We start from the raw sequence: 26,133 nt of genomic DNA, 5'->3' as shown, positions 1-26,133 counted from the left end.
ATGCCCATAAGGGGCACGTGACCCCTCAGATTTGTCCTGTTAAAAATAATAGTAATCATATTTTTTGGTTTCATTTTTTGCTGTTGTTTCTCTGTAATACTACCAGCCAACAAGCAATTTTATGAAGTTGGCTTTAACTAAACCAAACACACTAGGTTCCCAATCTCATAAATAGCCTATCAAGCTAGCAGTCAAGTTAGAGTAGCTAGCTTGTCTAACTATCTTAGCTGGCATGCCTGCTGGCAAGGTTGGTAGACTAAGAAAAGCAAGCAATTAATAAGACTCACATTCCTTTCAATCTTTTACCCAGGAGAGAAGATTTGGTTTCTTTAACAAAATAACCACCAGTCAGGAGGATAAAGACAGCTCAAGAGATATGCAGAAAAATAGACATTTCTATATAATTAAATATAATAATTGTGGCTATAGATTGCAGGAAAAAGCTGTTTCAGGTGTTTGAAAAATGACAATTCGCCAACTTTCCAACAGGGGCCTAGCCCCACTCCGGACCACTCCCCAGCCATCCTCACGTACTTTATGCCCCCTCAGGTGTTGGGGATGCATGACACCCCTGAGTGTACCGTACAGTTTTGTGCACTCCTGCAGGCACGTGAGTAACGGCTTCCTTATACAGTATGTTTGCATTGTGATCCATTGACGTGGATGTGTTCTATTGCCTCATGCCCACTGATGGTTAAACTGGCAGTGACTCCATCCCTCTTTAAAAGGGACAATCTTTTAATTTTTTTAAACTTTTAAATTCATGATATAGCCATTGATTTTTGAAGAAAGTACCTTATAAAATGCCTCATGAGCGGAGTTCAAATGTGAGAGTGGTCACATTTCTCCAGCCCCACCCCTTAGCTGTTTACCGAAACAAATGACAGGGTGGTAGTTTTGTTATAATTTCCAAACCCAGATTTCCACTTTAAGGAATCCAGGTCAGAAAAGTCCCTGGCATGGGACACTGCCACAAACACCGGAATGATTATAACTGTGAATCTTTGTAATGTTGTATCATGTAATATTTGTTCATGTGTAAATCAATCCCATAAGGGATGGGCTGCCAATTAGCGATTTGACACCCCCAAAATGTACGAAATAATTTCATTTATTCGGAAGGGTACAACTGGGGGTGCCCCCAACGGCAATATAGTGCCAGGTTTAGCCACAGAGCTGCTAAATTAAGTGTATGATAAAATTGATATTTGCTCAGTGAAAACCTTTTGGGGGCTAGCAGAAGTCCATAGAGATCCTCATAGGATATCCCTGGTTCCAGACTTTGCCAGACCTTGGTGTGGGACCATGCGTTATGTGTTGGTTCTTAATGAATATGCAGAGATTTGACAGTAGAGTTTTGTAGTCACAGATATCCTATAATTGAGGGTTATATGCTTCTTTTTACATGTCATTCTATGATTGTAGTATTGTAGGTAGTCTGGCTATATACTGTGCGACAGAACGCTACAAGATTATAGCAACAGAAACATAAATTAGGTTGATTAGTGCAACAGACCTGAGCCCATTACGGTCTGGTGTTCTATCACCAATTTAGTAAAAATGACCTCCCCTCCTCAAACGCTACCAGAAACTACTGTAAACAGAGCAGTGCGTGACCAGTTGAGTCACAAAAACAGTCACACAAAAGTGCACACACCCACAAAAGTGCACACACCCACATAAACAGAAATGGATACACACACACACACACACACACAAACTCCCCAGGGGGTGCAGAGCTCAATCTGGCCAATTTGGACTAGCCACATCCTGGGTGTGGTTGAAGCACCTCTTAAAACCAGAAATCTGCCTGCCACACACACGCTTACAAACACAGACACACACGTGCACTTACACACAACCCTAATTACAGACACACACACTAATCTGTTGACAAACACCTCAAAATAACCAACACAGAATAAAACAGAGGTCATCCCCAGTTTAACATTTAAGCTCTCAGAGGCCATTTCAGCAGTGCCATTTCAGTCTCACAGTTGCAGTCGTCGGAGCCTATTTAGGAGCTGACACTAAAGTGAGTAAACAGCATTGGACATGGCTTTCAGCATTAGACACTGCCTTCCCATTGAGGCTTTCAGGCCAATTTCACACAGCTGGTAGAAGTGCTGGTGTCAGACGTGAGTGGAGGCTGTGACATTGTCGGGGCAGACTTAACTCACTTTTTCTTCCCATTTTACCCCGGCAACAGGGAGTGGGAGTGCTGCGCTCGGGACCACTTTCTGTTGGCTGGATGAGCATGAGAGCCCGATTTGTGTGTGTGTTTGCCAAGTATGCATGTGTGTTCTCTAAGTGTGTGTGAGTTCGCCAATTGTATCTGTGTGTGTGTGTATGGTAGCTCGCCAAGTGTGTATGTGTGCCAGTGTGTTTTAGCGTGCAGGTGAGGACGCCAACCTAGCTTCAGCTACTAGGGTACGCCTCCGCGTTGGCTGCTTTCTAAGAGTCACCTTGACTGAGCCTACTGTACCCTGCTCCCACCACACACTTTGACCACAGTTTGCAGGAGCTGCCGAGGATGCGCTTCGCTCACACACACACACACACACACACACACACACACACACACACAAAGGACAGAGCAATTAAAATGTTCAAACAGGCATCAGGAATTCTAAACGAATATGTAAGTTGGGAGACAGAGAAAGAATAGGCCAAGTACATGAACAGCACTTAGGGACCTCATATACTTCTGCTGTCAAATGAATAATCTTTACAGTCCTCCCCACGACATTATTTAATTAGCGTAAAAGCTAGCTAGTGCTTAAGCTTTGATTTTCTGGGAAGTGGGTGATGTACTATGGAGTCAGGGCTTGGCCAAGCACTGTTTTGTCGTGCACAAAGATAAGCATGGCCGTGAACTTTTAAAGTAAAGTTAAATGATTTATATTATATATCCAAGGATATCCCTATATATATATATATATATATATATATATACAGTGGGGCAAAAAAGTATTTAGTCAGTCATCAATCGTGCAAGTTCTCCCACTTAAAAAGATGAGAGAGGCCTGTAATTTTCATCATAGGTACACTTCAACTATGACAGACAAAATGAGAAAAAAAATCCAGAAAATCACATTGTAAGATTTTTTATTAATTTATTTGCAAATTATGGTGGAAAATAAGTATTTGGTCAATGACAGAGGTCAAACGTTTTCTGTAAGTCTTCACAAGGTTTTCACACACCGTTGCTGGTATTTTGGCCCATTCCTCCATACAGATCTCCTCTAGAGCAGTGATGTTTTGGGGCTGTTGCTGGACAACACAGACTTTCAACTCCCTCCAAAGATTTTCTATGGGGTTGAGATCTGGAGACTGGCTAGGCCACTCCAGGACCTTGAAATGCTTCTTACGAAGCCACTCCTTCGTTGCCCGGGCAGTGTGTTTGGGATCATTGTCATGCTGAAAGACCTAGCCACGTTTCATCTTCAATGCCCTTGCTGATGGAAGGAGGTTTTCACTCAAAATCTCACGATACATGGCCCCATTCATTCTTTCCTTTACACGGATCAGTTGTCCTGTTCCCTTTTCAGAAAAACAGCCCCAAAGCATGATGTTTCCACCCCCATGCTTCACAGTAGGTATGGTGTTCTTTGGATGCAATTCAGCATTCTTTGTCCTCCAAACACAACGAGTTGAGTTTTTACCAAAAACTTATATTTTGGTTTCATTTGACCATATGACATCTTCTTCTGGATCATCCAAATGCTCTCTACCAAACTTCAAACGCGCATGGACATGTACTGGCTTAAGCAGAGGGACACGTCTGGCACTGCAGGATTTGAGTCCCTGGTGGCATTTACATTTACATTTAAGTAATTTAGCAGACGCTCTTATCCAGAGCGACTTACAAATTGGTGCATTCACCTTATGACATCCAGTGGAACAGTAGTGCATCTAAATCTTTTAAGGGGGTGAGAGGGATTACTTTATCCTATCCTAGGTATTCCTTAAAGAGGTGGGGTTTCAGGTGTCTCCGGAAGGTGGTGATTGACTCCGCTGTCCTGGCGTCGTGAGGGAGTTTGTTCCACCATTGGGGGGCCAGAGCAGCGAACAGTTTTGACTGGGCTGAGCGGGAACTGTACTTCCTCAGTGGTAGGGAGGCGAGCAGGCCAGAGGTGGATGAACGCAGTGCCCTTGTTTGGGTGTAGGGCCTGATCAGAGCCTGGAGGTACTGAGGTGCCGTTCCCCTCACAGCTCCGTAGGCAAGCACCATGGTCTTGTAGCGGATGCGAGCTTCAACTGGAAGCCAGTGGAGAGAGCGGAGGAGCGGGGTGACGTGAGAGAACTTGGGAAGGTTGAACACCAGACGGGCTGCGGCGTTCTGGATGAGTTGTAAGGGTTTAATGGCACAGGCAGGGAGCCCAGCCAACAGCGAGTTGCAGTAATCCAGACGGGAGATGACAAGTGCCTGGATTAGGACCTGCGCCGCTTCCTGTGTGAGGCAGGGTCGTACTCTGCGGATGTTGTAGAGCATGAACCTACAGGAACGGGCCACCGCCTTGATGTTAGTTGAGAACGACAGGGTGTTGTCCAGGATCACGCCAAGGTTCTTAGCGCTCAGGGAGGAGGACACAATGGAGTTGTCAACCGTGATGGCGAGATCATGGAACGGGCAGTCCTTCCCCGGGAGGAAGAGCAGCTCCGTCTTGCCGAGGTTCAGCTTGAGGTGGTGATCCGTCATCCACACTGATATGTCTGCCAGACATGCAGAGATGCGATTCGCCACCTGGTCATCAGTGTAGTGTTACTGATGGTAGGCTTTGTTACTTTGGTCCCAGCTCTCTGCAGGTCATTCACTAGGTACCCCCGTGTGGTTCTGGGATTTTTGCTCACCGTCCTTGTGATCATTTTGACCCCATGGGGGGAGATCTTGCGTGGAGCCCCGGATCGAGGGAGATTATCAGTGGTCTTGTATGTCTTCCTAATAATTGCTCCCACAGTTGATTTCTTCAAACCAAGCTGCTTCCCTATTATAGATTCAGTCTTCACAGCCTGGTGCAGGTCTACAATTTTGTTTCTGGTGTCCTTTGACAGCTCTTTGGTCTTGGCCATAGCAGAGTTTGGAGTGTGACTGTTTGAGGTTGTGGACAGGTGTCTTTTATACTGATAACAAGTTCAAACAGGTGCCATTAATACAGGTAACGAGTGGAGGACAGAGGAGCCTCTTAAAGAAGAAGTTACAGGTCTGTGAGAGCCAGAAATCTTGCATGTTTGTAGGTGACCAAATACCTATTTTCCACCATAATTTGCAAATAAATTCATAAAAAATCCTACAATGTGATTTTCTGGATTTTTCCCCCTCATTTTGTCTGTCATAGTTGAAGTGTACCTATGATGAAAATTACAGGCCTATCTCATCTTTTTAAGTGGGAGAACTTGCACAATTGGTGGCTGACTAAATACTTTTTTGCCCCACTGTATATATATATGGGCATGAACATTTAGAGTCGAAATAGCATGCTAAGAGGCTGAAATCATTCACCTCCCAATTGAACCACGTATTGCCCAATAAGTAGTACCACCACAGTTCATTCACTTTGATGTGGGAGGGGAAAATTGAGTCAGAGTTGTTGACCTGATCGGACTCTTTCTGGTTTCTGTGTGCACGCTGCTGCGGATAAAAGGGAGGAAAAAAGTGCTGACCATTCTCTCTCTGTTTGGTATGATTGTGTCTGTGTGTGTGTGTGTGTGTGTGTGTGTGTGTCCCAGCCCCCACAGGCAGCGTCAGCCAGCAGAAGGGTTGAACACATAGAGCAAAGCACCTGGGCCCAAACAAAAGGACACAGCACATTTCACTCATTTAAAAAGCCCTTATATGAAATGTTTAAAAAAAATGTTGCTCTACATTTGGGAAAGTACATGTACAGTATATATGGCTACTTCCTTTCAAACTAAAATGAGATTTTTTGCATCTTTTCGGTTGCTCCATTTGTCTTATTCTGTGAGATCGCAGCACACGGTCACCATCTGTCTCTTATGTGCAGCGCTTGAGGCGGCTCGGGGGCCAAGCACATTCTGCCAGTTGGGAGTTGAACCTTGCCATATCCGGAGAGACGCTCCTGTAAGGACAACAGCTGTGTGGGTTGAGAAACTCACTCACTGCCTCCTGGGCCTCTGTACCCATGTCAGAGTAACTGGTTTTATTGTATCACATGCTGCATTTACACAGGCAGCCCAATTCGGATATTTTGTCAAATTAGTGGCAAAAGAGCTGATCTGATCGGTCAAAGACCAATTGGTGGAAAAAGATCAGAATTAAAAACACAGCCTTGTTTCTCTATGTCTAGTCTATTACAACAACACCTCCGACCTCTGGACATCATTGTTTCCATCCCAGGGGCTCAGTTCTTGTGATTGCGCCACAATGAGGTGGTGAAAGTGGTGGTCAGTCGGAGTGTGTTGAGATATCCGTTTGAATCCACTTTTTTTTTTTTTAAATCAACTTTGATATGATTCAAATTGGATATCAATCCACTGTTCTGCCTAGATAACATTACAACATTTGCATCTTCATGCAAAGTAAATGGCGCCAAGCGTTTCACATTAGCATTTTCAAATTAATATTGGCAGCCATGTGCTTCCATACTAAAACAGCTTGTCTAATAGATTCTATGTGAATTTAAACTGGGCAGCTTGTAGTTGTGGAGTGGCTCTCATATATGAACATTTGGCAGCCATGTGCTTCCATACTAAAACAGCTTGTCTAATAGATTCTATGTGAATGTAAACTGGGCAACTTATGGAGTGGCTCTTACTGTTCTGGCAGTGGACTCCGTCAAAGCCATCTTGGCACGTGCAGATGTACTCGCTGAAGACGTCCCCTCGACGTGACTGGCCAGTCACCTCACAGATGGCATCGTTCTTGCAGGGGTTGGGGTTGCAGGGCCCTGGGTAGTAAATATAACTTATTATTAACCCTTATTGTACCAGGTAGGCTGACCGTGATCAAATTCTCTTTTTACAACAATGACCTAAGGCAGAGTAGCAAGGGAGGGGGAGAGGGAACGATCGGATTAGGATTGGAAATACAATGTAGTAGAGGCAGCCTCTCAGAATCTTCCTCTAACACTGTCTATGTAACATCTGTCGGTGTATCACACCTTTATGAAGCCACTGAAAACACCCAATGAAGACTTCCTATAAGCATTCATAACAGCTTGGGATTTTATTAGGATTCCCATTAACTGACGTCATAACGACAACAAGTCTTCCTGGGATCCGACACATAACGAAAAAAATGACATTAGAGACAGTTGAAATACCTGAAAGGTAGCATTTAATCATTATATTCAGGGATCAGTATTTGTCCAGTCATGTTTGATCTCATTAGATGTATTTAAAAAAAAAAAGTTTTCTTGATGGTGAATTGACTTTTTGCTTGGGAAATATGAGTTGGTATAACTGGCTTACATATAACTTTACAATTTAATACCTATCCTTGATACTCAAGTCAAAGACCTATAAATCGCTATATAATACAGATATGAATACTGTTCTTTTCTCCGTACCAGCCTCTGTGTCGTTGCAGGTGTCCCCGGTGTATCCGTCGGGGCAGATACAGATGAAGGGGGCTCCGGCCCCGGTCACACAGATCCCTCCGTTACCGCAGACGTTTACCTCACAGTAGTCACCTGGGGGGAGAGAGGAACCGTGAGCATTATTGAAGTCAAGAGACCTCTTTCTCAAGGGAGAAAAGGCAATTGTTTATTTAACAATGTATACAGATACAGTTCCCATAGGGAACAATGTTTCTAGCCTTGTAATTCATACAAAGTTAATAAATTAACCTTTATTAGGTCAAAAGAGCCTAACGTATTGGGAAAACAAATATAATATACACATATGCCTGTTACACTGTGTGACGATTTCACATTCATAAATGTTTTAGCATAGCAATATGGCCAGTTGGCTTTCCCGGAGGGGGGGGGGGAGCGAGAGAGCGAGAGAGAGAGAGAGAGAGGGGGGGGGGGGGGTCTAGTTTGGCATTTCCTGTCTGTGGTGACACAGAGTGATTGAGATAACACACTGACATCACACTATATACTCCCACACCATATACTCACACTTATCCAGAACGACTCACAGGAGCAACAAGGGTTAAGTGCCTTACTCAAGGGCACATCAGAATTTTCATCTAAAATCGGCTTGGGGATTTGAACCAGCAACCTTTCGGTTAGTGGTCCAACGCTCTTAATGGATAACCTACCTGCCACCCGTATTCGGCCAAGGGATGATACAGCACTGACTGTCATGAGTGGCTTGGCTGCACTGGCCTAGCCTGCTGACACGGCAATACTAGACACATAGACACTGGATGTTTCCAGTCACTAGTGTCTGGTTCCACTGTTGTCAGTTAGCCCACAGCATGTCAAGCTTTAGGGTAGGGAATCAGACCCTGCGTCCCAATAATCTTTACTTTCTCCTGAAAGTGTGTACTTGTACACTGCTCTCCCACAAGTGTAAAACCATTGGATTGGAGTAGAAATGGGCGACAGGGAGTTTCCACCATATTTCTCATTGAGGAAATACAGTGTCGCTAGGGTAAAAAGAAAGCAATGAGGGGAAATGTGTGTTTAAAAAAAATGCTAATTGTAGATTAGGCAACTGTGGAAAAAAATTGCAGTCTCCAATATAGACAGTGATAAATCAGAAGGAACTTTGACAGTAAGTGGGGAACACTAGATTGCTATGAAGTGTTGCTTAAGACACTGTAGACTTGGGACTTTCCCAAATGGACACTGACCATTTGGATAATGTTCAAGGAAGTTGAGGTAAAACATATAGACAGACCGTATATAGGCCATCCAATTAGCTAATTATGGGTTCAACAAAATGAAAATAAGCTCATGTTCACAATAATACAGTGAGTGCCCTAAACAGACTCATATTTAGTTCCCAGCCGCCCACCTCAAACATAGGTTGGAAAGTCGTAGGAGTAGTAGAGTGTTTGGAAAGCTACTGTAAACTCCTGGAGGCTGTCATTTTGCTGAGGTTATAGTTCTTCTCAGCGGTCCTAGAGAGCCTGGCCTCCCACAAGGCCATGGTGAAAATGGCACGTTCATGAGAGACTCCAAACTTCCTGTGTCTCAGTCTTCCCCTTCTATATTTCTCTGGCATCAAGAACACACCAGAACCTCTGTGCAAAGTTTATCCAGGGCGAACACGGCTCAAAGACGTGCCCGTGGAGCTCACGTCTTCATATCCTGTTTTGGGAACAGACTAAATGTGGTTTCAGTACAGTAGCTCCCCTTTAAGTGAAGAGGCATTGGCCCTGTTCAAATACTTTAAAGTCCACACATCCTTCCTAATTCTCTAGAGGTAATCACAGATCATAAGTGTTTGATTTCGATAAGATAAAAGAAAATCTGCCACCTAATTGCTTTTCCACAATCTAACAAATTCAGATGTGAGGAAAGGATGCATTTCAAAGTATTCAAAGAGGGCCATCGTCCAAGACCTTTTAAGTCTTCCTCAGTCGGATCTTCATTTTTAGGAGGGGAATTACAAATGCCATCCATCTTCTTCTTCACAATGTACTGTCTCTCTATTTGGCAAGAACCTGCTAGTAGAAATAGATACTGGACAGATGTGAATGCGTGATACATTTGCACCAACATCCTTTTTCGATATGTAGCCTAAAGCCAAGTCATCAACATGCATTTCCCAGGGATATCCGTGTTACAGTGGTGTCATGGCCTTGATGGTGTTTTGAGTCTCAGTCTCTGGAGAGTTGCAACATGGCAAAGCCTTGGCTGGCAGCACCCACACAACCTTATCTAAATGTTTCTGTCTGTTTATCTTCAGGAAGGAATAAAAACCTCCCTTTTCCTACCAAAGCTCCTTCAGAAAAACCTTGATAGCTAAGCAAAATGTAGGCCTAGAATGACTTTCTGAACAACGACCTAACTGGGTCGTGTTGGTACACGATAGCGAAACTATTTTGCGACGGAAAATGAAAAGATGTGCTGATAGTACCTTGCCGTTTCACAGAGTTTTCTTTTATTTGGTGCCTACTGAGAACGGTCCTGGTCTTACAAGCTGATCTGTGGATCATGTGCTACTTTTAGGTATTGTGAGGAAATTAAATTAGGGACACAATTATTGTCAAATGGTTAAGGCTTAGAAATGGTGGTCTAACCACAATGACTCCCTAGAAATTCCCTTTACCTCATGTAGTAACCAAAAAAGTAACCACATTATTCAAAGTAGCCATCCTTTGCCTTGATGACAGCTTTGCAAACTATTGGCATTCTCTCAACCAGCTTCATGAGGTAGTTACCTGGAATGCATTTCAGTTAACAGGTGTACCTTGTTAAAAGTTAATTTGTGGAATTTCTTTCCTTCTTAATGCGTTTGAGCCAATCGGTTGTGCTGTGACAAGGTGGTGGTGGTATAGCCCTAATTGGTAAAAGCCCAAGTCCATTTTATGGCTAGAACAGCTCAAATAAGCAAAAGAGTAAACAGTCTTTAAGGATCGGCCCCTTTTTTAAAATTTTCGCCTAAAATGACATACCCAAATCTAACTGCCTGTAGCTCAGGCTCTGAAGCAAGGATATGCATTTTCTTGGTACCACTAGAAAGGAAACACTTTGAAGTTTGTGGAAATGTTAAAGGAATGTAGAATAATAAAATAAATTAGATCTGGTAGAAGATACCAACAAACAAAAAAATAAACAAAAAAAGGATATTTTTTTTTGCACCATTATCTTTGAAATGCAAGAGAAAGGCCATAATGTATTATTCCAGCCAATGTGCAATTTAGATTTTGGCCACTAGATGGCAGCAGTGTATGTGCAACGTTTTAGTCTGATCCAATGAACCTTTGCATTTCTGTTCAAAATGTTGTATCAAGACTGCCCAATATGCCCAATTTGTTAATTAATAAATGTTCATGTTCAAAACTGTGCACTCTCAAACAATAGCATGGTATTCTTTCACTGTAATAGCTACTGTAAATTGGACAGTGCAGTTAGATTAACAAGAATTTAATCTCTCCTGGGAAATGTTCTAGTTACATACAACCTCATTCTAACAGCATTAGCCTGTTAGCTTAACCGTCCCGCAGGGGACCCACCAATTCTGAAGAAGGTCAGTCAATACGGAAAATTTCAAGAACTTTTAAAGTTTCTTCAAGGGCCGTTGCAAAAACCATCCAGCTCTATGATGAAACTGGCTCTCATGAGGACCACCAGAGGAAAGGAAGACCCTGACTTACCACTACTGCAGAGGATAAGTTCAATAGACTTACCAGCCTCAGAAATTGCAGCCCAAATAAATGCTTCAAAGAGTTCAAGTAACAGACACATCTCAACATCAACTGTTCAGAGGAGACTACGTGAAATCAGGCCTTCATGGTCGACATTGGCGGATGTGGTGGATTGAGATACAGTCCATGCAAAAAAACATCTCTGTAACTTAAACTGACGGGTTGTGATGGGGATTTTTTAAATTATATTTCTTAGATTGATGCACGGATGCGACAATAGACTTAATTATAAGCATGGGAACTTTTCAAGAAAAAAAATACATTTCGGCTGGCTAATTCCCATCAACATTATATTTTCTCCTCTAAGTAAACATCTCTTCACAAACACAACTGATTCTGTATTGTGAAACAGCCTAAGACCAATTTCAAATGCATTGCATTGTTCAGCTAAAGTCACCTGACCAACATAAAATGATAATAGGGAAGTGGTTTATTAGTTTCTATAAAACTTGGGGTCAACAAATTTCCGTGATAACCTGTGGCTTTTCATTATAGCTAAAGTATGACACTTTCATTTTCACGGTCACGGAATTGGAATTTCAGTATACTTCCTGAATTGACTTTAATTAAAATGGCATTGACCCCAACCCTTATCGTCAGTATTGAATGAAGATGGAGACAGAGCACAGGGTGGAGTTTAGAAGGGCATTGCTGAATCCTTGGCAGCAGTGGGATTATTAACATGTTTGATCAGCTGAACTGCTTGATCAGCTTCTCTCAACAGCTGAAGTGTTGAGTTCGGGAAGTAAGGAAGTCTCTGAGGAGACTAAAGCTAAAGGCCCTTTTATCATACTCATTGATTATATTTCATCTCTGTGAGCGTAAAAAATATATATATATTTAGTACATGTATTGGCCAATGAGGAAAAGTTAATAGCAGTTGAATAAACATGCCCTGATAAAAGTGTCTGCAGTGGGGGGGGTTTAAAGGGATACGGTGACATTTAAGTTGTTTTTCTACTTACCCAGAGTCAAACATACTCATGGATACCATAGTTATGTCATCTGAGTGAAGAAAAACACAGTATGCCTTTAAGATATTTTGTTCACATTTTTATAACAGTTTTGAAATTGTTGACCTCTCTCTGTTCACATAACACCAACGGCTGCCACCAAATGTGACACTATTATGAACCAACCAGAGAGTCATTCAGCTCAGTGTGGCTGCCAGGGTTGGAGCACAGGACATTGTGTTATAATGAACTTTGGTGAGTAATAGCCCAGACCTTTCCCATGTACCAAGTCCCCGCTGGTCCAAATACCAGACAAAGGCTGCGGCGTCCCAAATGGCACCCTATTCCCAACATAGCGCACTTATTTCAACTAGAGCACTATGGACCCTGGTCAAAAGTAGTGCACTATATAGAGAATAGGGTGCCACTTGGTACGAAGCCAAATAAAAATACCCTGAGCCACAGCCACATGACTCTAATCAGGAAGTACACAGGTTGAGACAAAGAGAGTGGATTTGAGTTCACTGAGGGATCAGCAGCTCGGGATATAAGGCAGGCATAAACACTCCCGACTCACGTTAACTCTATAATGAGGAGTGTGAGTTAGCAAGGCTAGGTATTTGGTATTTTATTAGGATCCAATTAGCTGTTGCAAAAGCAGCTGCTACTCCTTCCTAGGGTCCACACAAAATGACATAATACAGAACATTAATAGACAAGAACAGCTCAAGGACAGAACAACAAATTTAAAAATGCCACCCATAGCCTACATATCAATACTGTACATACAAAATATTGAGGTCAAATAGGGGAGAGGCGCTGTACCGGCGCTGTACCGGCTGTACCGGCGCTGTACCGGCGCTGTACCGTGAGGTGTTGCTTTATATGCTATTTTTAAACCAGGTTTGATGTTCATTTGAGCAATATGAGATGGAAGGGAGTTCCGTGCAATAATGGCTCTGAATAATACTATACGCTTTCTTGAATTTGGGGACTGTGAAAAGATCCATGGTGGCAAATCTGTGGCATTAAGTAACTATGCAAACAATTTGGGATTTTCAACACAAATGTTTTTTTATGAAAATAAGAAGTGATGCAGTCAGTCTCCAACTTTTTGCCAAGAAAGACTGGTATTGCATAGTATTTATATTATCCCTCTGATTACAATGAAGAGCAAGACATTCTGTTCTGGGCCAGCTGCAGCTTAACAAGGTCTTTTACTTTGCAGCACCGATCTTGATTATTATCCAGTCATGTGGTTAAGACAAAACTAGAGCCTGCAGGACTTCGGAGTGTGGTGTCAAAAAAGCAAGGCATCTCTTTATTATGGACAGACCTCTCTCCATGTTTTAACCATGACAGTTTACGATCTCAGATAACACCAAGTAATTTAGTCTCCTCAACTTGTTCAACAGCCACACCATTCATTACCAGATTCAGCTGAAATCTAGAATTTAGGGAATGATTTGTACCATATACAATGCTCTTAGATTTTGAGATGTTCCGAATGGACTGCAACTCCTTGTTAAAGGTTTCAGCATACAGTGCATTGAAAAAGTATTCAGACCCCTTGACTTTTTCCACATTTTGTTACTTTACAGCCTTATTCTAAAATGGATTACATGTTTTTTTCTTCATCAATCTACGCACAATACCTCATTATGACAAACCAAAAACAGGTTTTTAGAAATGTTTGCAAATGTATAAAAAAATTTAAAAAATCATATTTACATAAGTATTCAGACCCTTTACTCAGTACTCCCACTCTTCCGGCATTCGACATCACCGGTTTACTAACCACCGGTCCTGGCAACGATCATTACGGGCACCTGGCATCAATCATTACGCGCACCTACGCTCCATCATGAGGCACACCTGGACTCCATTACCTCACTCATTACCTCCCCTTTATTTGGCACTCCCTTGGGCTCATTCCCCAGGCAGTATTGACAATGTGTTTCCTGTCCGTATGCTTCTCTTGTATTGGTCATGTTCCATTTATTATTAAAAACTCACCACCTGCACTTGCTTCCCGACTCCCAGCGTCTCCGTTACAGAATGCTGCCTCAACAAATGGAAGCAGTAGGAAATCAGGAATTCTCCCAGACGGTCGATGAACAGGGATACCTACTTCGTCAACACCATGACCAGCTGGTGCAACTGGGGACGGCTATGGAAGATGTTCTTCGCAGTCTTCAATGTTTAAAACATACCCGAGAGGCATTGCCTTCAACTAGCGGAGAATACTCTGCCATCAGTCGACCCAGAACACCAGTCCATTCAGCAGTCCACTCAGGTCAGCGATGCCCGTCTGTCCCTCCCGGATAAATATGATGGAACCCCATCTAAATGCTGTGGCTTCCTACTCCAGTGCTCCCTCTCTTTTGCGCACCAGATGGGAGCCCCACCACTGAAAGGTCCAAGGTTGCCACGGTTATTTCTCTGCTGACAGGGCGGGCATTGGAGTGGGCTACGGCCGTCTGGGAGAGAGTAGAAGATGAGCTGGTTTAGTAAGAGGGGTTCATGGACTGTAGCAGCATCCAGTGGACTGAAGCAGGTTCTAACGGATGGAATGAGCCGGTGCTCCATACGCTATTCAGAAGAGGACTGCAAGAGGAAGTCCAGACGGAACTGGCATGTCGAAATGACAACCTCTCCTTGGATGCACTTATCGCGATGGCCATCTGGATAACCTACATTGGGAGTGTCGGTAGCCTCATTGCTTCTCTTCCTCCCTCAGTGACCACTCTGTATCAGAGCCTGAACCCATGTAGGTAGGGGTCACAAGACTCCCCGCGGCTGAACGACATAGACGGAAAAAGCTGGGGCTCCTTTCCTAAGGAGTGGTCCAGCAGTGTCCGGTATGTCCTACCTTGGGGCCACGAGAGCAGAGGAACGGTCACGTGATCTTCCACCTCCTCGGGCAGGTGTATCTCATCTGCATAATTTTCTGCCAGACCCTTTAGTGTCGCTAACACCAGCTGGCTGTCCCTCGTACTGTTTTTATAGCGCTAGTGGATTTCGGTGCTGCAGGGAACTTTATTGAGCAGACCCTTGAATCCTCCCTCAACATCACCTCATACCCGCTCTCCTCTCAGCCCTGGATAAATCGACCACTAGGATCCGGAACCATTACACACATCACACATCAGGTAAACATTCCTTTCTTCTTAATTCATGCTCCAGTTCGCAAGATCATCTTCTGCCTCCAATGCCATTACCCCACCATCTCATGGTCGAGGATGAAAATCATGGACTGGGCACCCGAATGCCAGATGACCTGCCTTCAATCTCAAGTCATATCCCCTGTGGTCTGGGGCGTACTGTGTCTTGCAAAAGTATTCACCCCCATTGGTGTTTTTCCTATTTTGTTGCATTACAACCTGTAATTTAAATGGATTTTTATTTGGATTTCATGTAATGAACATACACAAAATTGTCCAAATTGGTGAAGTGAAATTTTTAAAATAAAAGTGGTGTGTGCATATGTATTCACCCTTTGCTATGAAGCCCCTAAATAAGATCTGGTGCAACCAATTACCTTCAGAAGTCACACAATTAGTTAAATAAAGTCCACCTGTGTGCAATCTAAATGTCACATGATGTCAGTAATATATATATATACTGCTCAAAAAAATAAAGGGAACACTTAAACAACACAATGTAACTCCAAGTCAATCACACTTCTGTGAAATCAAACTGTCCACTTAGGAAGCAACACTGATTGCCATTAAATGTCACATGCTGTTGTGCAAATGGAATAGACAACAGGTGGAAATTATAGGCATTTAGCAAGACACCCCCAATAAAGTAGTGGTTCTGCAAGTGGTGACCAGACCACTTCTCAGTTCCTATGCTTCCTGGCTGATGTTTTGCTCACTTTTGAATGCTGGCGGTGCTTTCACTCTAGTTGTAGCATGAGACGGAGTCTACAACCCACACAAGTGGCTCAGGTGGTGCAGCTCATCCAGGATGGCACATCAATGCGAGCTGTGGCAAGAAGGTTTGCTGTGTCTGTCAGCGTAGTGTCCAGAGCATGGAGGCGCTACCAGGAGACAGGCCAGTACATCAGGAGACGTGGAGGAGGCCGTAGGAGGACAACAACCCAGCAGCAGGACCGCTACCTCCGCCTTTGTGCAAGGAGGAGCAGGAGGAGCACTGCCAGAGCCCTGCAAAATGACCTCCAGCAGGCCACAAATGTGCATGTGTCTGCTCAAACGGTCAGAAACAGACTCCATGAGGGTGGTATGAGGGCCCGACGTCCACAGGTGGGGGTTGTGCTAACAGCCCAACACCGTGCAGGACGTTTGGCATTTGCCAGAGAGCACCAAGATTGGCAAATTCACCACTGGCGCCCTGTGCTCTTCACAGATGAAAGCAGGTTCACACTGAGCACATGTGACAGACGTGACAGAGTCTGGAGACGCCGTGAGGAACGTTCTGCTGCCTGCAACATCCTCCAGCATGACCGGTTTGGTGGTGGGTCAGTCATGGTGTGGGGTGGCATTTATTTGGGCGGCCGCACAGCCCTCCATGTGCTCGCCAGAGGTAGCATGACTGCCATTAGGTACCGAGATGAGATCCTCAGACCCCTTGTGAGACCATATGCTGGTGCGGTTGGCCCTGGGTTCCTCCTAATGCAAGACAATGCTAGACCTCATGTGGCTGGAGTGTGTCAGCAGTTCCTGCAAGCGGAAGGCATTGATGCTATGGACTGGCCCACATGGGACATCATGTTTCGCTCCATCCACCAACGTCACGTTGCACCACAGACTGTCCAGGAGTTGGCGGATGCTTTAGTCCAGGTCAGGTAGGAGATCCCTCAGGAGACCATCCGCCACCTCCTGCCCAGGCGTTGTAGGGAGATCATACAGACACGTGGAGGCCACACACACTACTGAGCCTCATTTTGACTTGTTTTAAGGACATTACATCAAAGTTGGATCAGCCTGTAGTGTGGTTTTCCACTTTAATTTTGAGTGTCACTCCAAATCCAGACCTCCATGGGATGATACATTTGATTTCCATTGATACATTTTGTGTGATTTTGTTGTCAGCACATTCAACTATGTAAAGAAAAAAGTATTTTAATAAGAATATTTCATTCATTCAGATCTAGGATGTGTTATTTTAGTGTTCCCTTTATCTTTTTGAGCAGTGTATATATACACACACACACACACACACCTGTTCACAAAGGCCCCAGAGTCTACAACACCACTAAGCAAAGGGCACCACCAAGCAAGTGGCACCATGAAGACCAAGGAGCTCTCCAAACAAGTCAGGGACAAAGTTGTGGAGAAGTACAGATCAGGGTTGGGTTACAAAAAATATCAGAAACTTTGAACAGCCCACGGAGCACCATTAAATCCATTATTAAAAAATGTAAAGAATATGGCACCACAACAAACCTGCCAAGAAAGGGCCACCCACCAAAACTCACAGACCAGGCAAGGAGGGCATTAATCAGAGGCAACAAAGAGACCAAAGATAACCCTGAAGGAGCTAAAGCTCCACAGCGGAGATTGGAGTATCTGTCCATAGGACCACGTTAAGCCGTGCACTCCACAGAGCTGGGCTTTATTGAAATGTGGCCAGAAAAAAAGCCATCTGTGGTATGACTTAAATATTGCTGTACACCAGCAGAACACATCAAACGTGAAGGAGCTGGAGCAGTTTTCCCTTAAAGAATGGGCAAAAATCCCAGTGGCTATATGTGCCAAGCTTATAGAGACATACCCCAAGAGACTTGCAGCTGTAATTTCTGCTAAGGGTGGCTCTACAAAGCATTGACTTTAGGGGGATGAATAGCTATGCACGCTCAAGTTTTCAGTTTTGTCATATTTCTTGTTTGTTTCACAAGGCTTTTGACCTGGGCATACATGGCTGTCGTCGCTGAACATCCTGGGATCACCCGTACTATTCAATCTCTCCGAGAAGCTTTGGTGGCCCACCTAAGCACAGGACGTTATTTGTTACGTCAACTTCTGTTCTGTGTGTGCCCAAACTAACTCCCACCGGCACGGTCCAGCAGGGAAGATCCTTCCCGTGCATCAGCATCCCTGGTCTTGTCTGCCCATAGACTTTGTTACCGATCTCCCCTTCTCTGACGGTTTCACCATAATTCTGGTGGTTGTGGACAGATTTTCAAAATCATGCCGGTTTATTCCGCTCTCTGGTCTCCCTACAGCTCTCCAGGTCGCTGAGGCACTGTTCCAGCAGGTCGTCTGGCACTATGGCCTTCCGGAGGACATTGTCTCCGTCCGTGGGCCTCAATTCACGTCACAGGTATGGAGGGCTTGCATGGAGAAACTGGGGGTCACGGTCAGTCTCACTTCCGGGATACCGGTCTCAGTCCAATCGGCAGGTGGAGAGGATGAACCAGGTGCTAGGGTGGGTTCCTGAGGAGTCACTGCCAGAACCGGCATGGGGAGAGGACCCGATTCCTTCCCTGGGCGGAATATGCCCAGAATTCATTATGTCACTCCTCCACCGGGCTAACTCCCTTCCAGCGTGCCCTGGGTTATCAGCCGGCCCTGGCTCAGTGGATTCCGAGCCAGACCGAAGCCCCTGCGGTGGACGAATGGTTCCGGTGCACCGTCCGTCAGAAGGAGCAGGCAGACCGCCACCACAGTGAGACTCCCGTATTCCATCCTGGGAATCGTGTCTGGCTCTCTGCCAGGAATCTCCCACTTGGCCTGCCCTGCAAGAAGCTGAGCCCCTTGTTTGTGTGGCCATTCAAGGTTCTCCGGAGGGTCAACAAGGTGACGTATAGGTTACGGGTTCCTAGTGACTACCTTTTCGCACCTTTTCATGTCTCCCTTCTCAGGCCGGTGGTTTCTGGTCCCCTGGCTGATGCTGTCCCCCACAACACCCCTCCACCCCCCCTTGGACGTCGAGGGAGGTTCCGCCTATGCCGTGATAGCCCTACTGGACTCCCGGACATCGTGGGGGTTGGCTCCAGTACCTGGTGGACTGGGAGGGAAACGGTCCAGAGGAGCCATGTTGGGTTCCGGTGGAGGACATTCTGGATTCCAACATTATCCGTGATTTCCATCTTCAATGCCTGGACCGGCCCGCTCCTCGTCCTTGGGGCTGTCCCTATGGCCTGCGGCGTCCTGTGGCGTCGGGGGTACTCTCACATCTACTCCCACTCCTCCGGCGTTCGGAGTCGCCGGTTTACTAACCACCGGTCCTGGCAACCATCATCACACACACTTGCGCTTCATCATGAAGCACACCTGGACTTCATTACCTCACTCATTACCTCTTTTATCTGGCACTCCCTTAGTCAATACTGTCCGTACACTACTTGTATTGTTCCCTTTATTATTAAACTCACCATTTGCACTTGCTCCCGACTCCCAGCTTCTCCGCTACAAGCTTGTCCACCTCTACTTGGGGAGTTTATCCCATTCTTCTCCGCAGATCCTCTCAAGCTCTGTCAGGTTGGATGGGAAACGTCGCTGCACAGCTATTTTCAGATCTCTCCAGAGAAGTTTGATCGGGTTCAAGTCAGGGGTCTAGCTGGGCCACTCAAAGACATTCAGACTTGTCCTGAAGCCACTCCTGCTTTGTCTTGGCTGTGTGCTTAGGGTAATTGTCCTGTTGGAAGGTAAACTTTTGTACTATTCTGAGGTCCTGAGTGCTCTGAAGCAAGTTTTCATCAAGAATCGCTCTGTACTTAGCGCCGTTCATCTTTCCCTCGATTCTGACTAGTCTCCCAGTCCCTGCCGCTGAAAAGTGTCCCCACAGCATGATGCTGCCCCCTTCCATACTTCACCATAGGGGTGGTGCCAGTTTTCCTCCAGATGTGACACTTGGCATTCAGGCAAGTTTCATCAGACCAGAGAATCTTGTTTCTCATGGTCAGTGTCAGTGTCCTTTAGGTGACTTTTGGCTAACTCCAAGCTGGCTGTCATGTGGCTTTTACTGAGGAGTGGCTTCCGTCTGGCCACTCTACCATAAAGGCCTGATTGATGGAGTGCTACAGAGATGGTTGTCCTTCTGGAAGGTTCTCCTATCTTTACAGAGGAACTCTGGAGCTCTGTCAGAATGACCATCAGGTTCTTGATCACCTCCCTGATCAAGGTCCTTCTCCCCCGATTGCTCAGTTTGGCTGGGCGGCCAGCTCTAGAAAAGAGTCGGTGGTACCAAACTTCTTCCATTTAAAAATGATGGATGCCACTGTGTTCTTGGGGACCTTCAATGCTGCATACATTTTTTGGTACCATTCCCCAGAGCTGTGCCTTGACACAATCCTGGCTCGGAGCTCAATGGACAATTACTTCAACCTCATGGCTTGGTTTGTGCTCTGATATGCACTGTCAACTGTGGGACCTTATATAGACAGGTGTCTTTCCAAATCATGTCCAATCAATTGAATTTACCACAGGTGGACTCCAATCAAGTTGTAGAACCATCTTAAGGATGATTAATGGAAACAGGATGCACCTGAGCTAAATTTCAAGTCTCATAGCAAAGTGTCTGAATACTTTGTGTAATTAAGGTGTTTTTTTTATTTTGAATACATTTGCAAATTATTATTTTTTAACTGTTTTTGCTTTGTCATTATGGGGTATTGTGTGTAGATTGATGAGAAACATTTTAAACGTAATCTATTTTAGAATACGGCTTTAACATTACAATGTGGAGAATTTCAACAGGTCTAGATACTTTCCAAATGCCCTGTATATAATGCTGTATAGACCGTCTGTGGTCTGTGTTCAAGAGTCACTCCAGATTAATCTGCTACTGAGAGGATCAAGCTCACATGCTAACTACACCAGTCACGCGTGTGCATCTGCCATCGCAAGCATTTTGAGTTTCACCATCCACGCAAGACGAAATCATGACATGCAGGTTAAAATATCATATTTCACCGGTCATGCATAAAACCCTCTTTTTAGCTGGTTCTTTGAAGAATTTTGACCTGCATGAAATTGTGTGTGTATATACTCTGACGCTTAATCCACAGATAACTAACTAGGTTTACCTTTTAATCTTTAAATGAATCTCTTCTTGTTTTGTCTTTAAAACATCCACGTGGGTTTGTAGTTTCCTGGCATCCAATAAGGAGGGGACTTGCGCGTGGCACATTTCAAATAGAACTAAGTTATATTTTAGCACTTGGCTACTCAGACTCTCATTCACCTGCGCAAGCGGTGTAGGTGAAATGATTGAATATCATGTATATGTACATTTACTTTTCAATGCTCGTGCACACAACGTGGCCCGTGAGGTTTGCATGTCAGGCTGCTTGGGCCAACAGACACCAACAGGGGTGATCGCATTAGAAAGGCAGGTGGAAAACAAAAACAACAGACTGACTGGAGACATTTGGCGTCATTTCAAAAAGACCTGGGACTGTTTACTCGAGCCAGGTTCCCTACAAACTCCCAGGAGTGGTCCATTTGAGGACAATTAGAAGGCCAGGAGGGGAGGGCAGGAGAAGGTTGTTGTCATGCTGTTGCAATAGAATTACCAGGCTTAATTCGCTACAAAAAGAATGCGCCTAGACGTAAGTGGGCAGTCTTCTAATCGAATTGATGCGCAAGAACATCCACTGCAGACAAAGTTTATTCTTGCTGCGCGTGTACGTTCAATGACAAAATGTGCAGTTAGTAGATTAGTAAGCACATCATGCTATGCAACCAAGGGCAAAATCATGTCTCCTATAAAAAGGTAGTCGAGAACACTCAAGTTATCATCAAGCATGACATGAAGCTAAATCAGGGGTAGAAACAAAATGATAAACTGGCTGGTTCGAGCCCTGAATGCTGTTTGGCTGACAGCCGTGGTATATCAGACCGTATACCACAGGTATGACAAAATATTTATTTTTAATTATCTAATTATATTGGTAACCAGTTTATAATAGCAATAAGGCACCTCAGGGGTTTGTGGTATATGGCCAATATACCACGGCTAAGGGCTGTGTCCAGGCACTCCGTCGCGAATAAGAACAGTCTTTAGCCGTGGTATATTGACCATATGGAAAAAGGCTGTTTTGTTTGAAAATGAGATTACAAAACCAAAAGTGCACTGATTTAAGAGCACACTAGTCGTGTTGTATATCTTGTGTACACACACTACCGTTCAAAAGTTTTGGGTCACTTAGAAAAGCAAAAAAAAAAAATGGCCATTAAAAGACATTGTTAGTGTTGTAAATGACTATTGTAGCTGAAAACAGATGATTTTGTATGAAATATCTACATAGGCCCATTATCAGCAACCCATTATCAACCCATTGTTAGCTAATCCAAGTTTATCATTTTAAAAGGCTAATTGATCATTAGAAAACACTTTTACAATTATGTTAGCACAGCTCAAAACTGTTGTGCTGATTTAAAGAAGCAATCAAACTGGCTTTCTTTAGACTTGTTGAGTATCTGGAGCATCAGCATTTGTGGGTTCGATTTACAGACTCAAAATGGCCAGAAACAAAGACCTTTCTTCTGAAACTCGTCAGTTTATTCTTGCTCTGAGAAATGTAGGCTATTCCATGCGAGAAAATGCCAAGAAACTGAAGATCTATCCGCAATCACAAAAATAAACAACTTATATAAATACACATAAAAAGCCATTCTCAGACATAGGCTAACTCTCATAGCCTAGAGTACTGTAGCTTCTATGAACTTCATGTTATTGGCATAGCCTTGTCGACAAGTCTGAATGCCTACCATTTCTACTTGTTACACTTCAGATTGTGTATAAATCACTGTTCCGAAACTGTTCTAATCAAGTGAGTCGCTTTGCTGGCCACAAAAGGATGCTGCGAAGTTTGAATTGAGTTTGGCTGCATGTATCAGATCATAGGATGGCATTTAAAATATTTAACACAACAGATTGGAAAGTGGGACGAACGACACCGAGGCCCAAATTGGAATGTTCCATTTTTGCAAAGAAAGATTGATTAGCCGGTCGCTATTAAAAATGAATACGAGGCCCTCGGAAAGAGTTGACATTAAACAAATTCATCAGAACAAAAATGAGACGGGTCCCCAAAGGCAGGACCCTACTGGCACTGCAGATGGCGAAGGCTATGGCAGGCTGCAGCTTTTTGAATGGTTCATAGGACACACACGTGCACACACACGTCAAGCATTTGGCCCTGAATCCAACTATATTTAGCCCTGGTTCTCTCAGCTGCCCCATGTGGTCTTGTTGTGAGAAAAAGTAAGCCTCAGCATGACACAAATCATGGCTTTGCACTTCCCTTACCACAACACTGACCAGTGACTTGACCCAGCACAAAGCTTGACCCAGCTAACAATTCTAGGGAGAGAGAATGTTTTTGTAATGATACCCTCATGTTTGAGTGTCCAGTTTTCCGTTAGTTAGGGGGAAATTCTATGCATGTTAGCAAAAACCTCCTGAGAACCTATTTAGCATGTTGAAGCGTTAGTGTTAGGAGAACATTCCCTTAATGTCAAACAGAACTTGAAAAATGTATTTAGGGACATCACCAGAACAAGCTGGGAACTAGACAAAGACCTCCACAAGACTATGCCAGAACGTCCTGCTTTAAACAGTTCCCATGAAACGTGTCTAGAATATCTTATATTCTGAGAACATGGCAGTTTCTGTATATGTTTGGCATGATGTTGATGCAATATTCTTCTAACCCCCAGAAACTGGACTATTCTTGCAACGTTCCAATGAAACCATACAACCGACCAAAACCATACTGTGCTGGCTCTGGTATTTTATTTTCACATTATCCTTTCTAGCAACTATTGTGGATGTACAGTATAACCAGGCCAGCCATGTACAGTTCCTAACCCTAACCCTAACCCTAACCCTACAGCATTGAATCTTACTCTGAGCCTTCCCAATCAAACCTACCCCTAACAAAACCCCAGAAAACCTGCCTTAGTTCCCAGAACCTTCAGCTCTTCCCTAGCTTTGTAAACATTTTGTATGACACTGCTAGGGCTGCATGCAGACCAAAACAGTAGCTCATCCTTGCCTCCTTGTCTCTCTCACTGGTGCAGCAGTGATCTTAAGTCCAACTTTAATGTGTCCAGGCGACAATACACTCGTGTCTCCCGTGGACCAGTTCATATATTTATTTTAAATGTATTTATTTAACCTTTATTTAACATAAAACATCCTCCATTCAGGCTGCAGATTTGGCGGTTTCCTCCTTAACTGGATTGAATGGTTCGTTGGTGAAAAAAAAGGGGGAAAATAAGCATACTGTCTTAATAATAAATAAAAAAAGATCCACCACTATGCTAATGAGGGTTGTGCACCGCATTCAACCAATCAGGTAGCAGCAGTCTGTTTTTTCAGCCCTGATCTGTTAAAAATACAGAACAAGTATTTTTTTTATTTTTTTTTTACATTTATTTTGAAAAAATCCCTATTTACAGTGACGGCCTACAGGGGAAGTGGGTTAACTGCCTTGTTCAGGGGCACAACGACAGATTTTTACCTTGTCAGATCAGGGATTCGACCCAGCAACCTTTTGGTTACTGGCCCAACGCGCTAACCACTAGGCTACCTGCCGCCCCCTAATGGTAGCCATGTTAATGACATGTATTGGAACTCATTTTAGAGTAAAACGAGATTTAGAATATAATACATGTATTTTTCACCCAGATGCACTTAATGTAATGAATGTATTGTTTACAGGTTTACTAAATGACATGTTCATAAACTTGTGCAATGTGAAAAGTCTAATTAACAGTCAATATATAATATCAATTTTAAAAAACTCATTAACACCATAGTCTTGAAATGGGCCCAATATCAGTGCTTTGGCTTTGAGATATGTGTATTTACCGCTGCTAGCCTTATGCCCCTAGGAAGAAAATAAATGAGTTTAGACTACATTTTAGGGCAAGGACTTTCTCTTTTAAAATGCACTCACTGGGATTCTGGGCTGCATCATGTTAGCTCCCCACTCATGTTGCACTGAGCACACTTGAATAATACAACACGGCATGTAGAAATGTTGCAACTATTAAATACTGGTTTGCAAAACAACTTGTATTACGGGCTAGAACACTCTACAGTGCAAGACTGAAGATACCGATAGCTTCCAGCCTTGTAGGCTACCTTTCCTCGCTAGCTTACAGCTGAAGCTAACATCAATTCATCATCGATAAATTCATGCATACACCGACACACCCTGACCTGTTTCACCTGTCTTTGTGCTCGTCTCCACCCACCTCCAGGTCTCACCCATCTCCCCATTATCCACTGTGTATTTATACCGGTGTTCTCGGTTTGTCTGTTGCCAGTTCGTCTTGTCAGGTCTTACCAGCGTTCTTTCCCGCCTTCCTGTTTCTCTAGTTCTGTTTCCTAATTATTCCCGGTTCTGACCATTCTGCCTGCCCTGACCCTGAGCCTGCCTGCTGTCCTGTACCTGCCTGCCTCTGACCTGATCACAAACCTATGCCTGCCCTTGACCTGCCCGTTGCTTGCCCCGTGTTTCTAATAAATAATCGGAGAACTGTACTATCCGACTCCCATGTCTGCATCTGGGTCATATCCTGAGTTGTGATATACATGGCTTTCTCTGAAAGAATGTACAAAAGTTCCATTTTGTGACTTGGCTTTAATTTTGCTATGGTATCGTTTTGGTATTGTGATGGTATCGAGTATCATGACAATAAACCTGGAATCGAAGTCCAAATTCTGGTATCGGAGTCTCAGAATCATTCTGTTACCATGGAATTGCCCATATCCAATATGCTTTTTGTTGTTGTCGTTGACATTTTGTCAAAAGGAATGGAGCTAAGTTTTGTCCATCCCTAATGATATTGACACTTCTATCACCGCTGCAATTTGCTTGCCTTGATTGGTGGTTATTAGCTGGCCAAAATAACAGTATTCCATTCATTTACGCAGTTCAGATTTATTTCGATTTTAGGTAGTAATCAA

The 26,133-nt window shown here is 44.0% G+C and overlaps 1 protein-coding gene across 2 annotated transcripts in view; it reads right to left on the bottom strand.

Annotated features, from left to right (window-relative positions):
- Positions 1–26,133, bottom strand: part of mfge8b (milk fat globule EGF and factor V/VIII domain containing b) — a 45,449-nt gene that overhangs the window by 15,256 nt on the left and 4,060 nt on the right. For both annotated transcript variants that reach the window (XM_029668624.2, XM_029668625.2), the window contains exons 2-3: positions 7,530–7,652; positions 6,777–6,908 (exon numbers count right to left, since the gene is read on the bottom strand). In XM_029668624.2, coding sequence (XP_029524484.1) covers positions 6,777–6,908; positions 7,530–7,652 — 255 coding nt within the window. The remainder of the gene's footprint in view (positions 1–6,776; positions 6,909–7,529; positions 7,653–26,133) is intronic.

The sequence above is a fragment of the Oncorhynchus nerka genome, linkage group LG9a, assembly GCF_034236695.1.
Source record: "Oncorhynchus nerka isolate Pitt River linkage group LG9a, Oner_Uvic_2.0, whole genome shotgun sequence".
Lineage (NCBI taxonomy): Eukaryota > Metazoa > Chordata > Actinopteri > Salmoniformes > Salmonidae > Oncorhynchus > Oncorhynchus nerka.
This window is presented reverse-complemented; position numbering and strand designations above follow the sequence as displayed.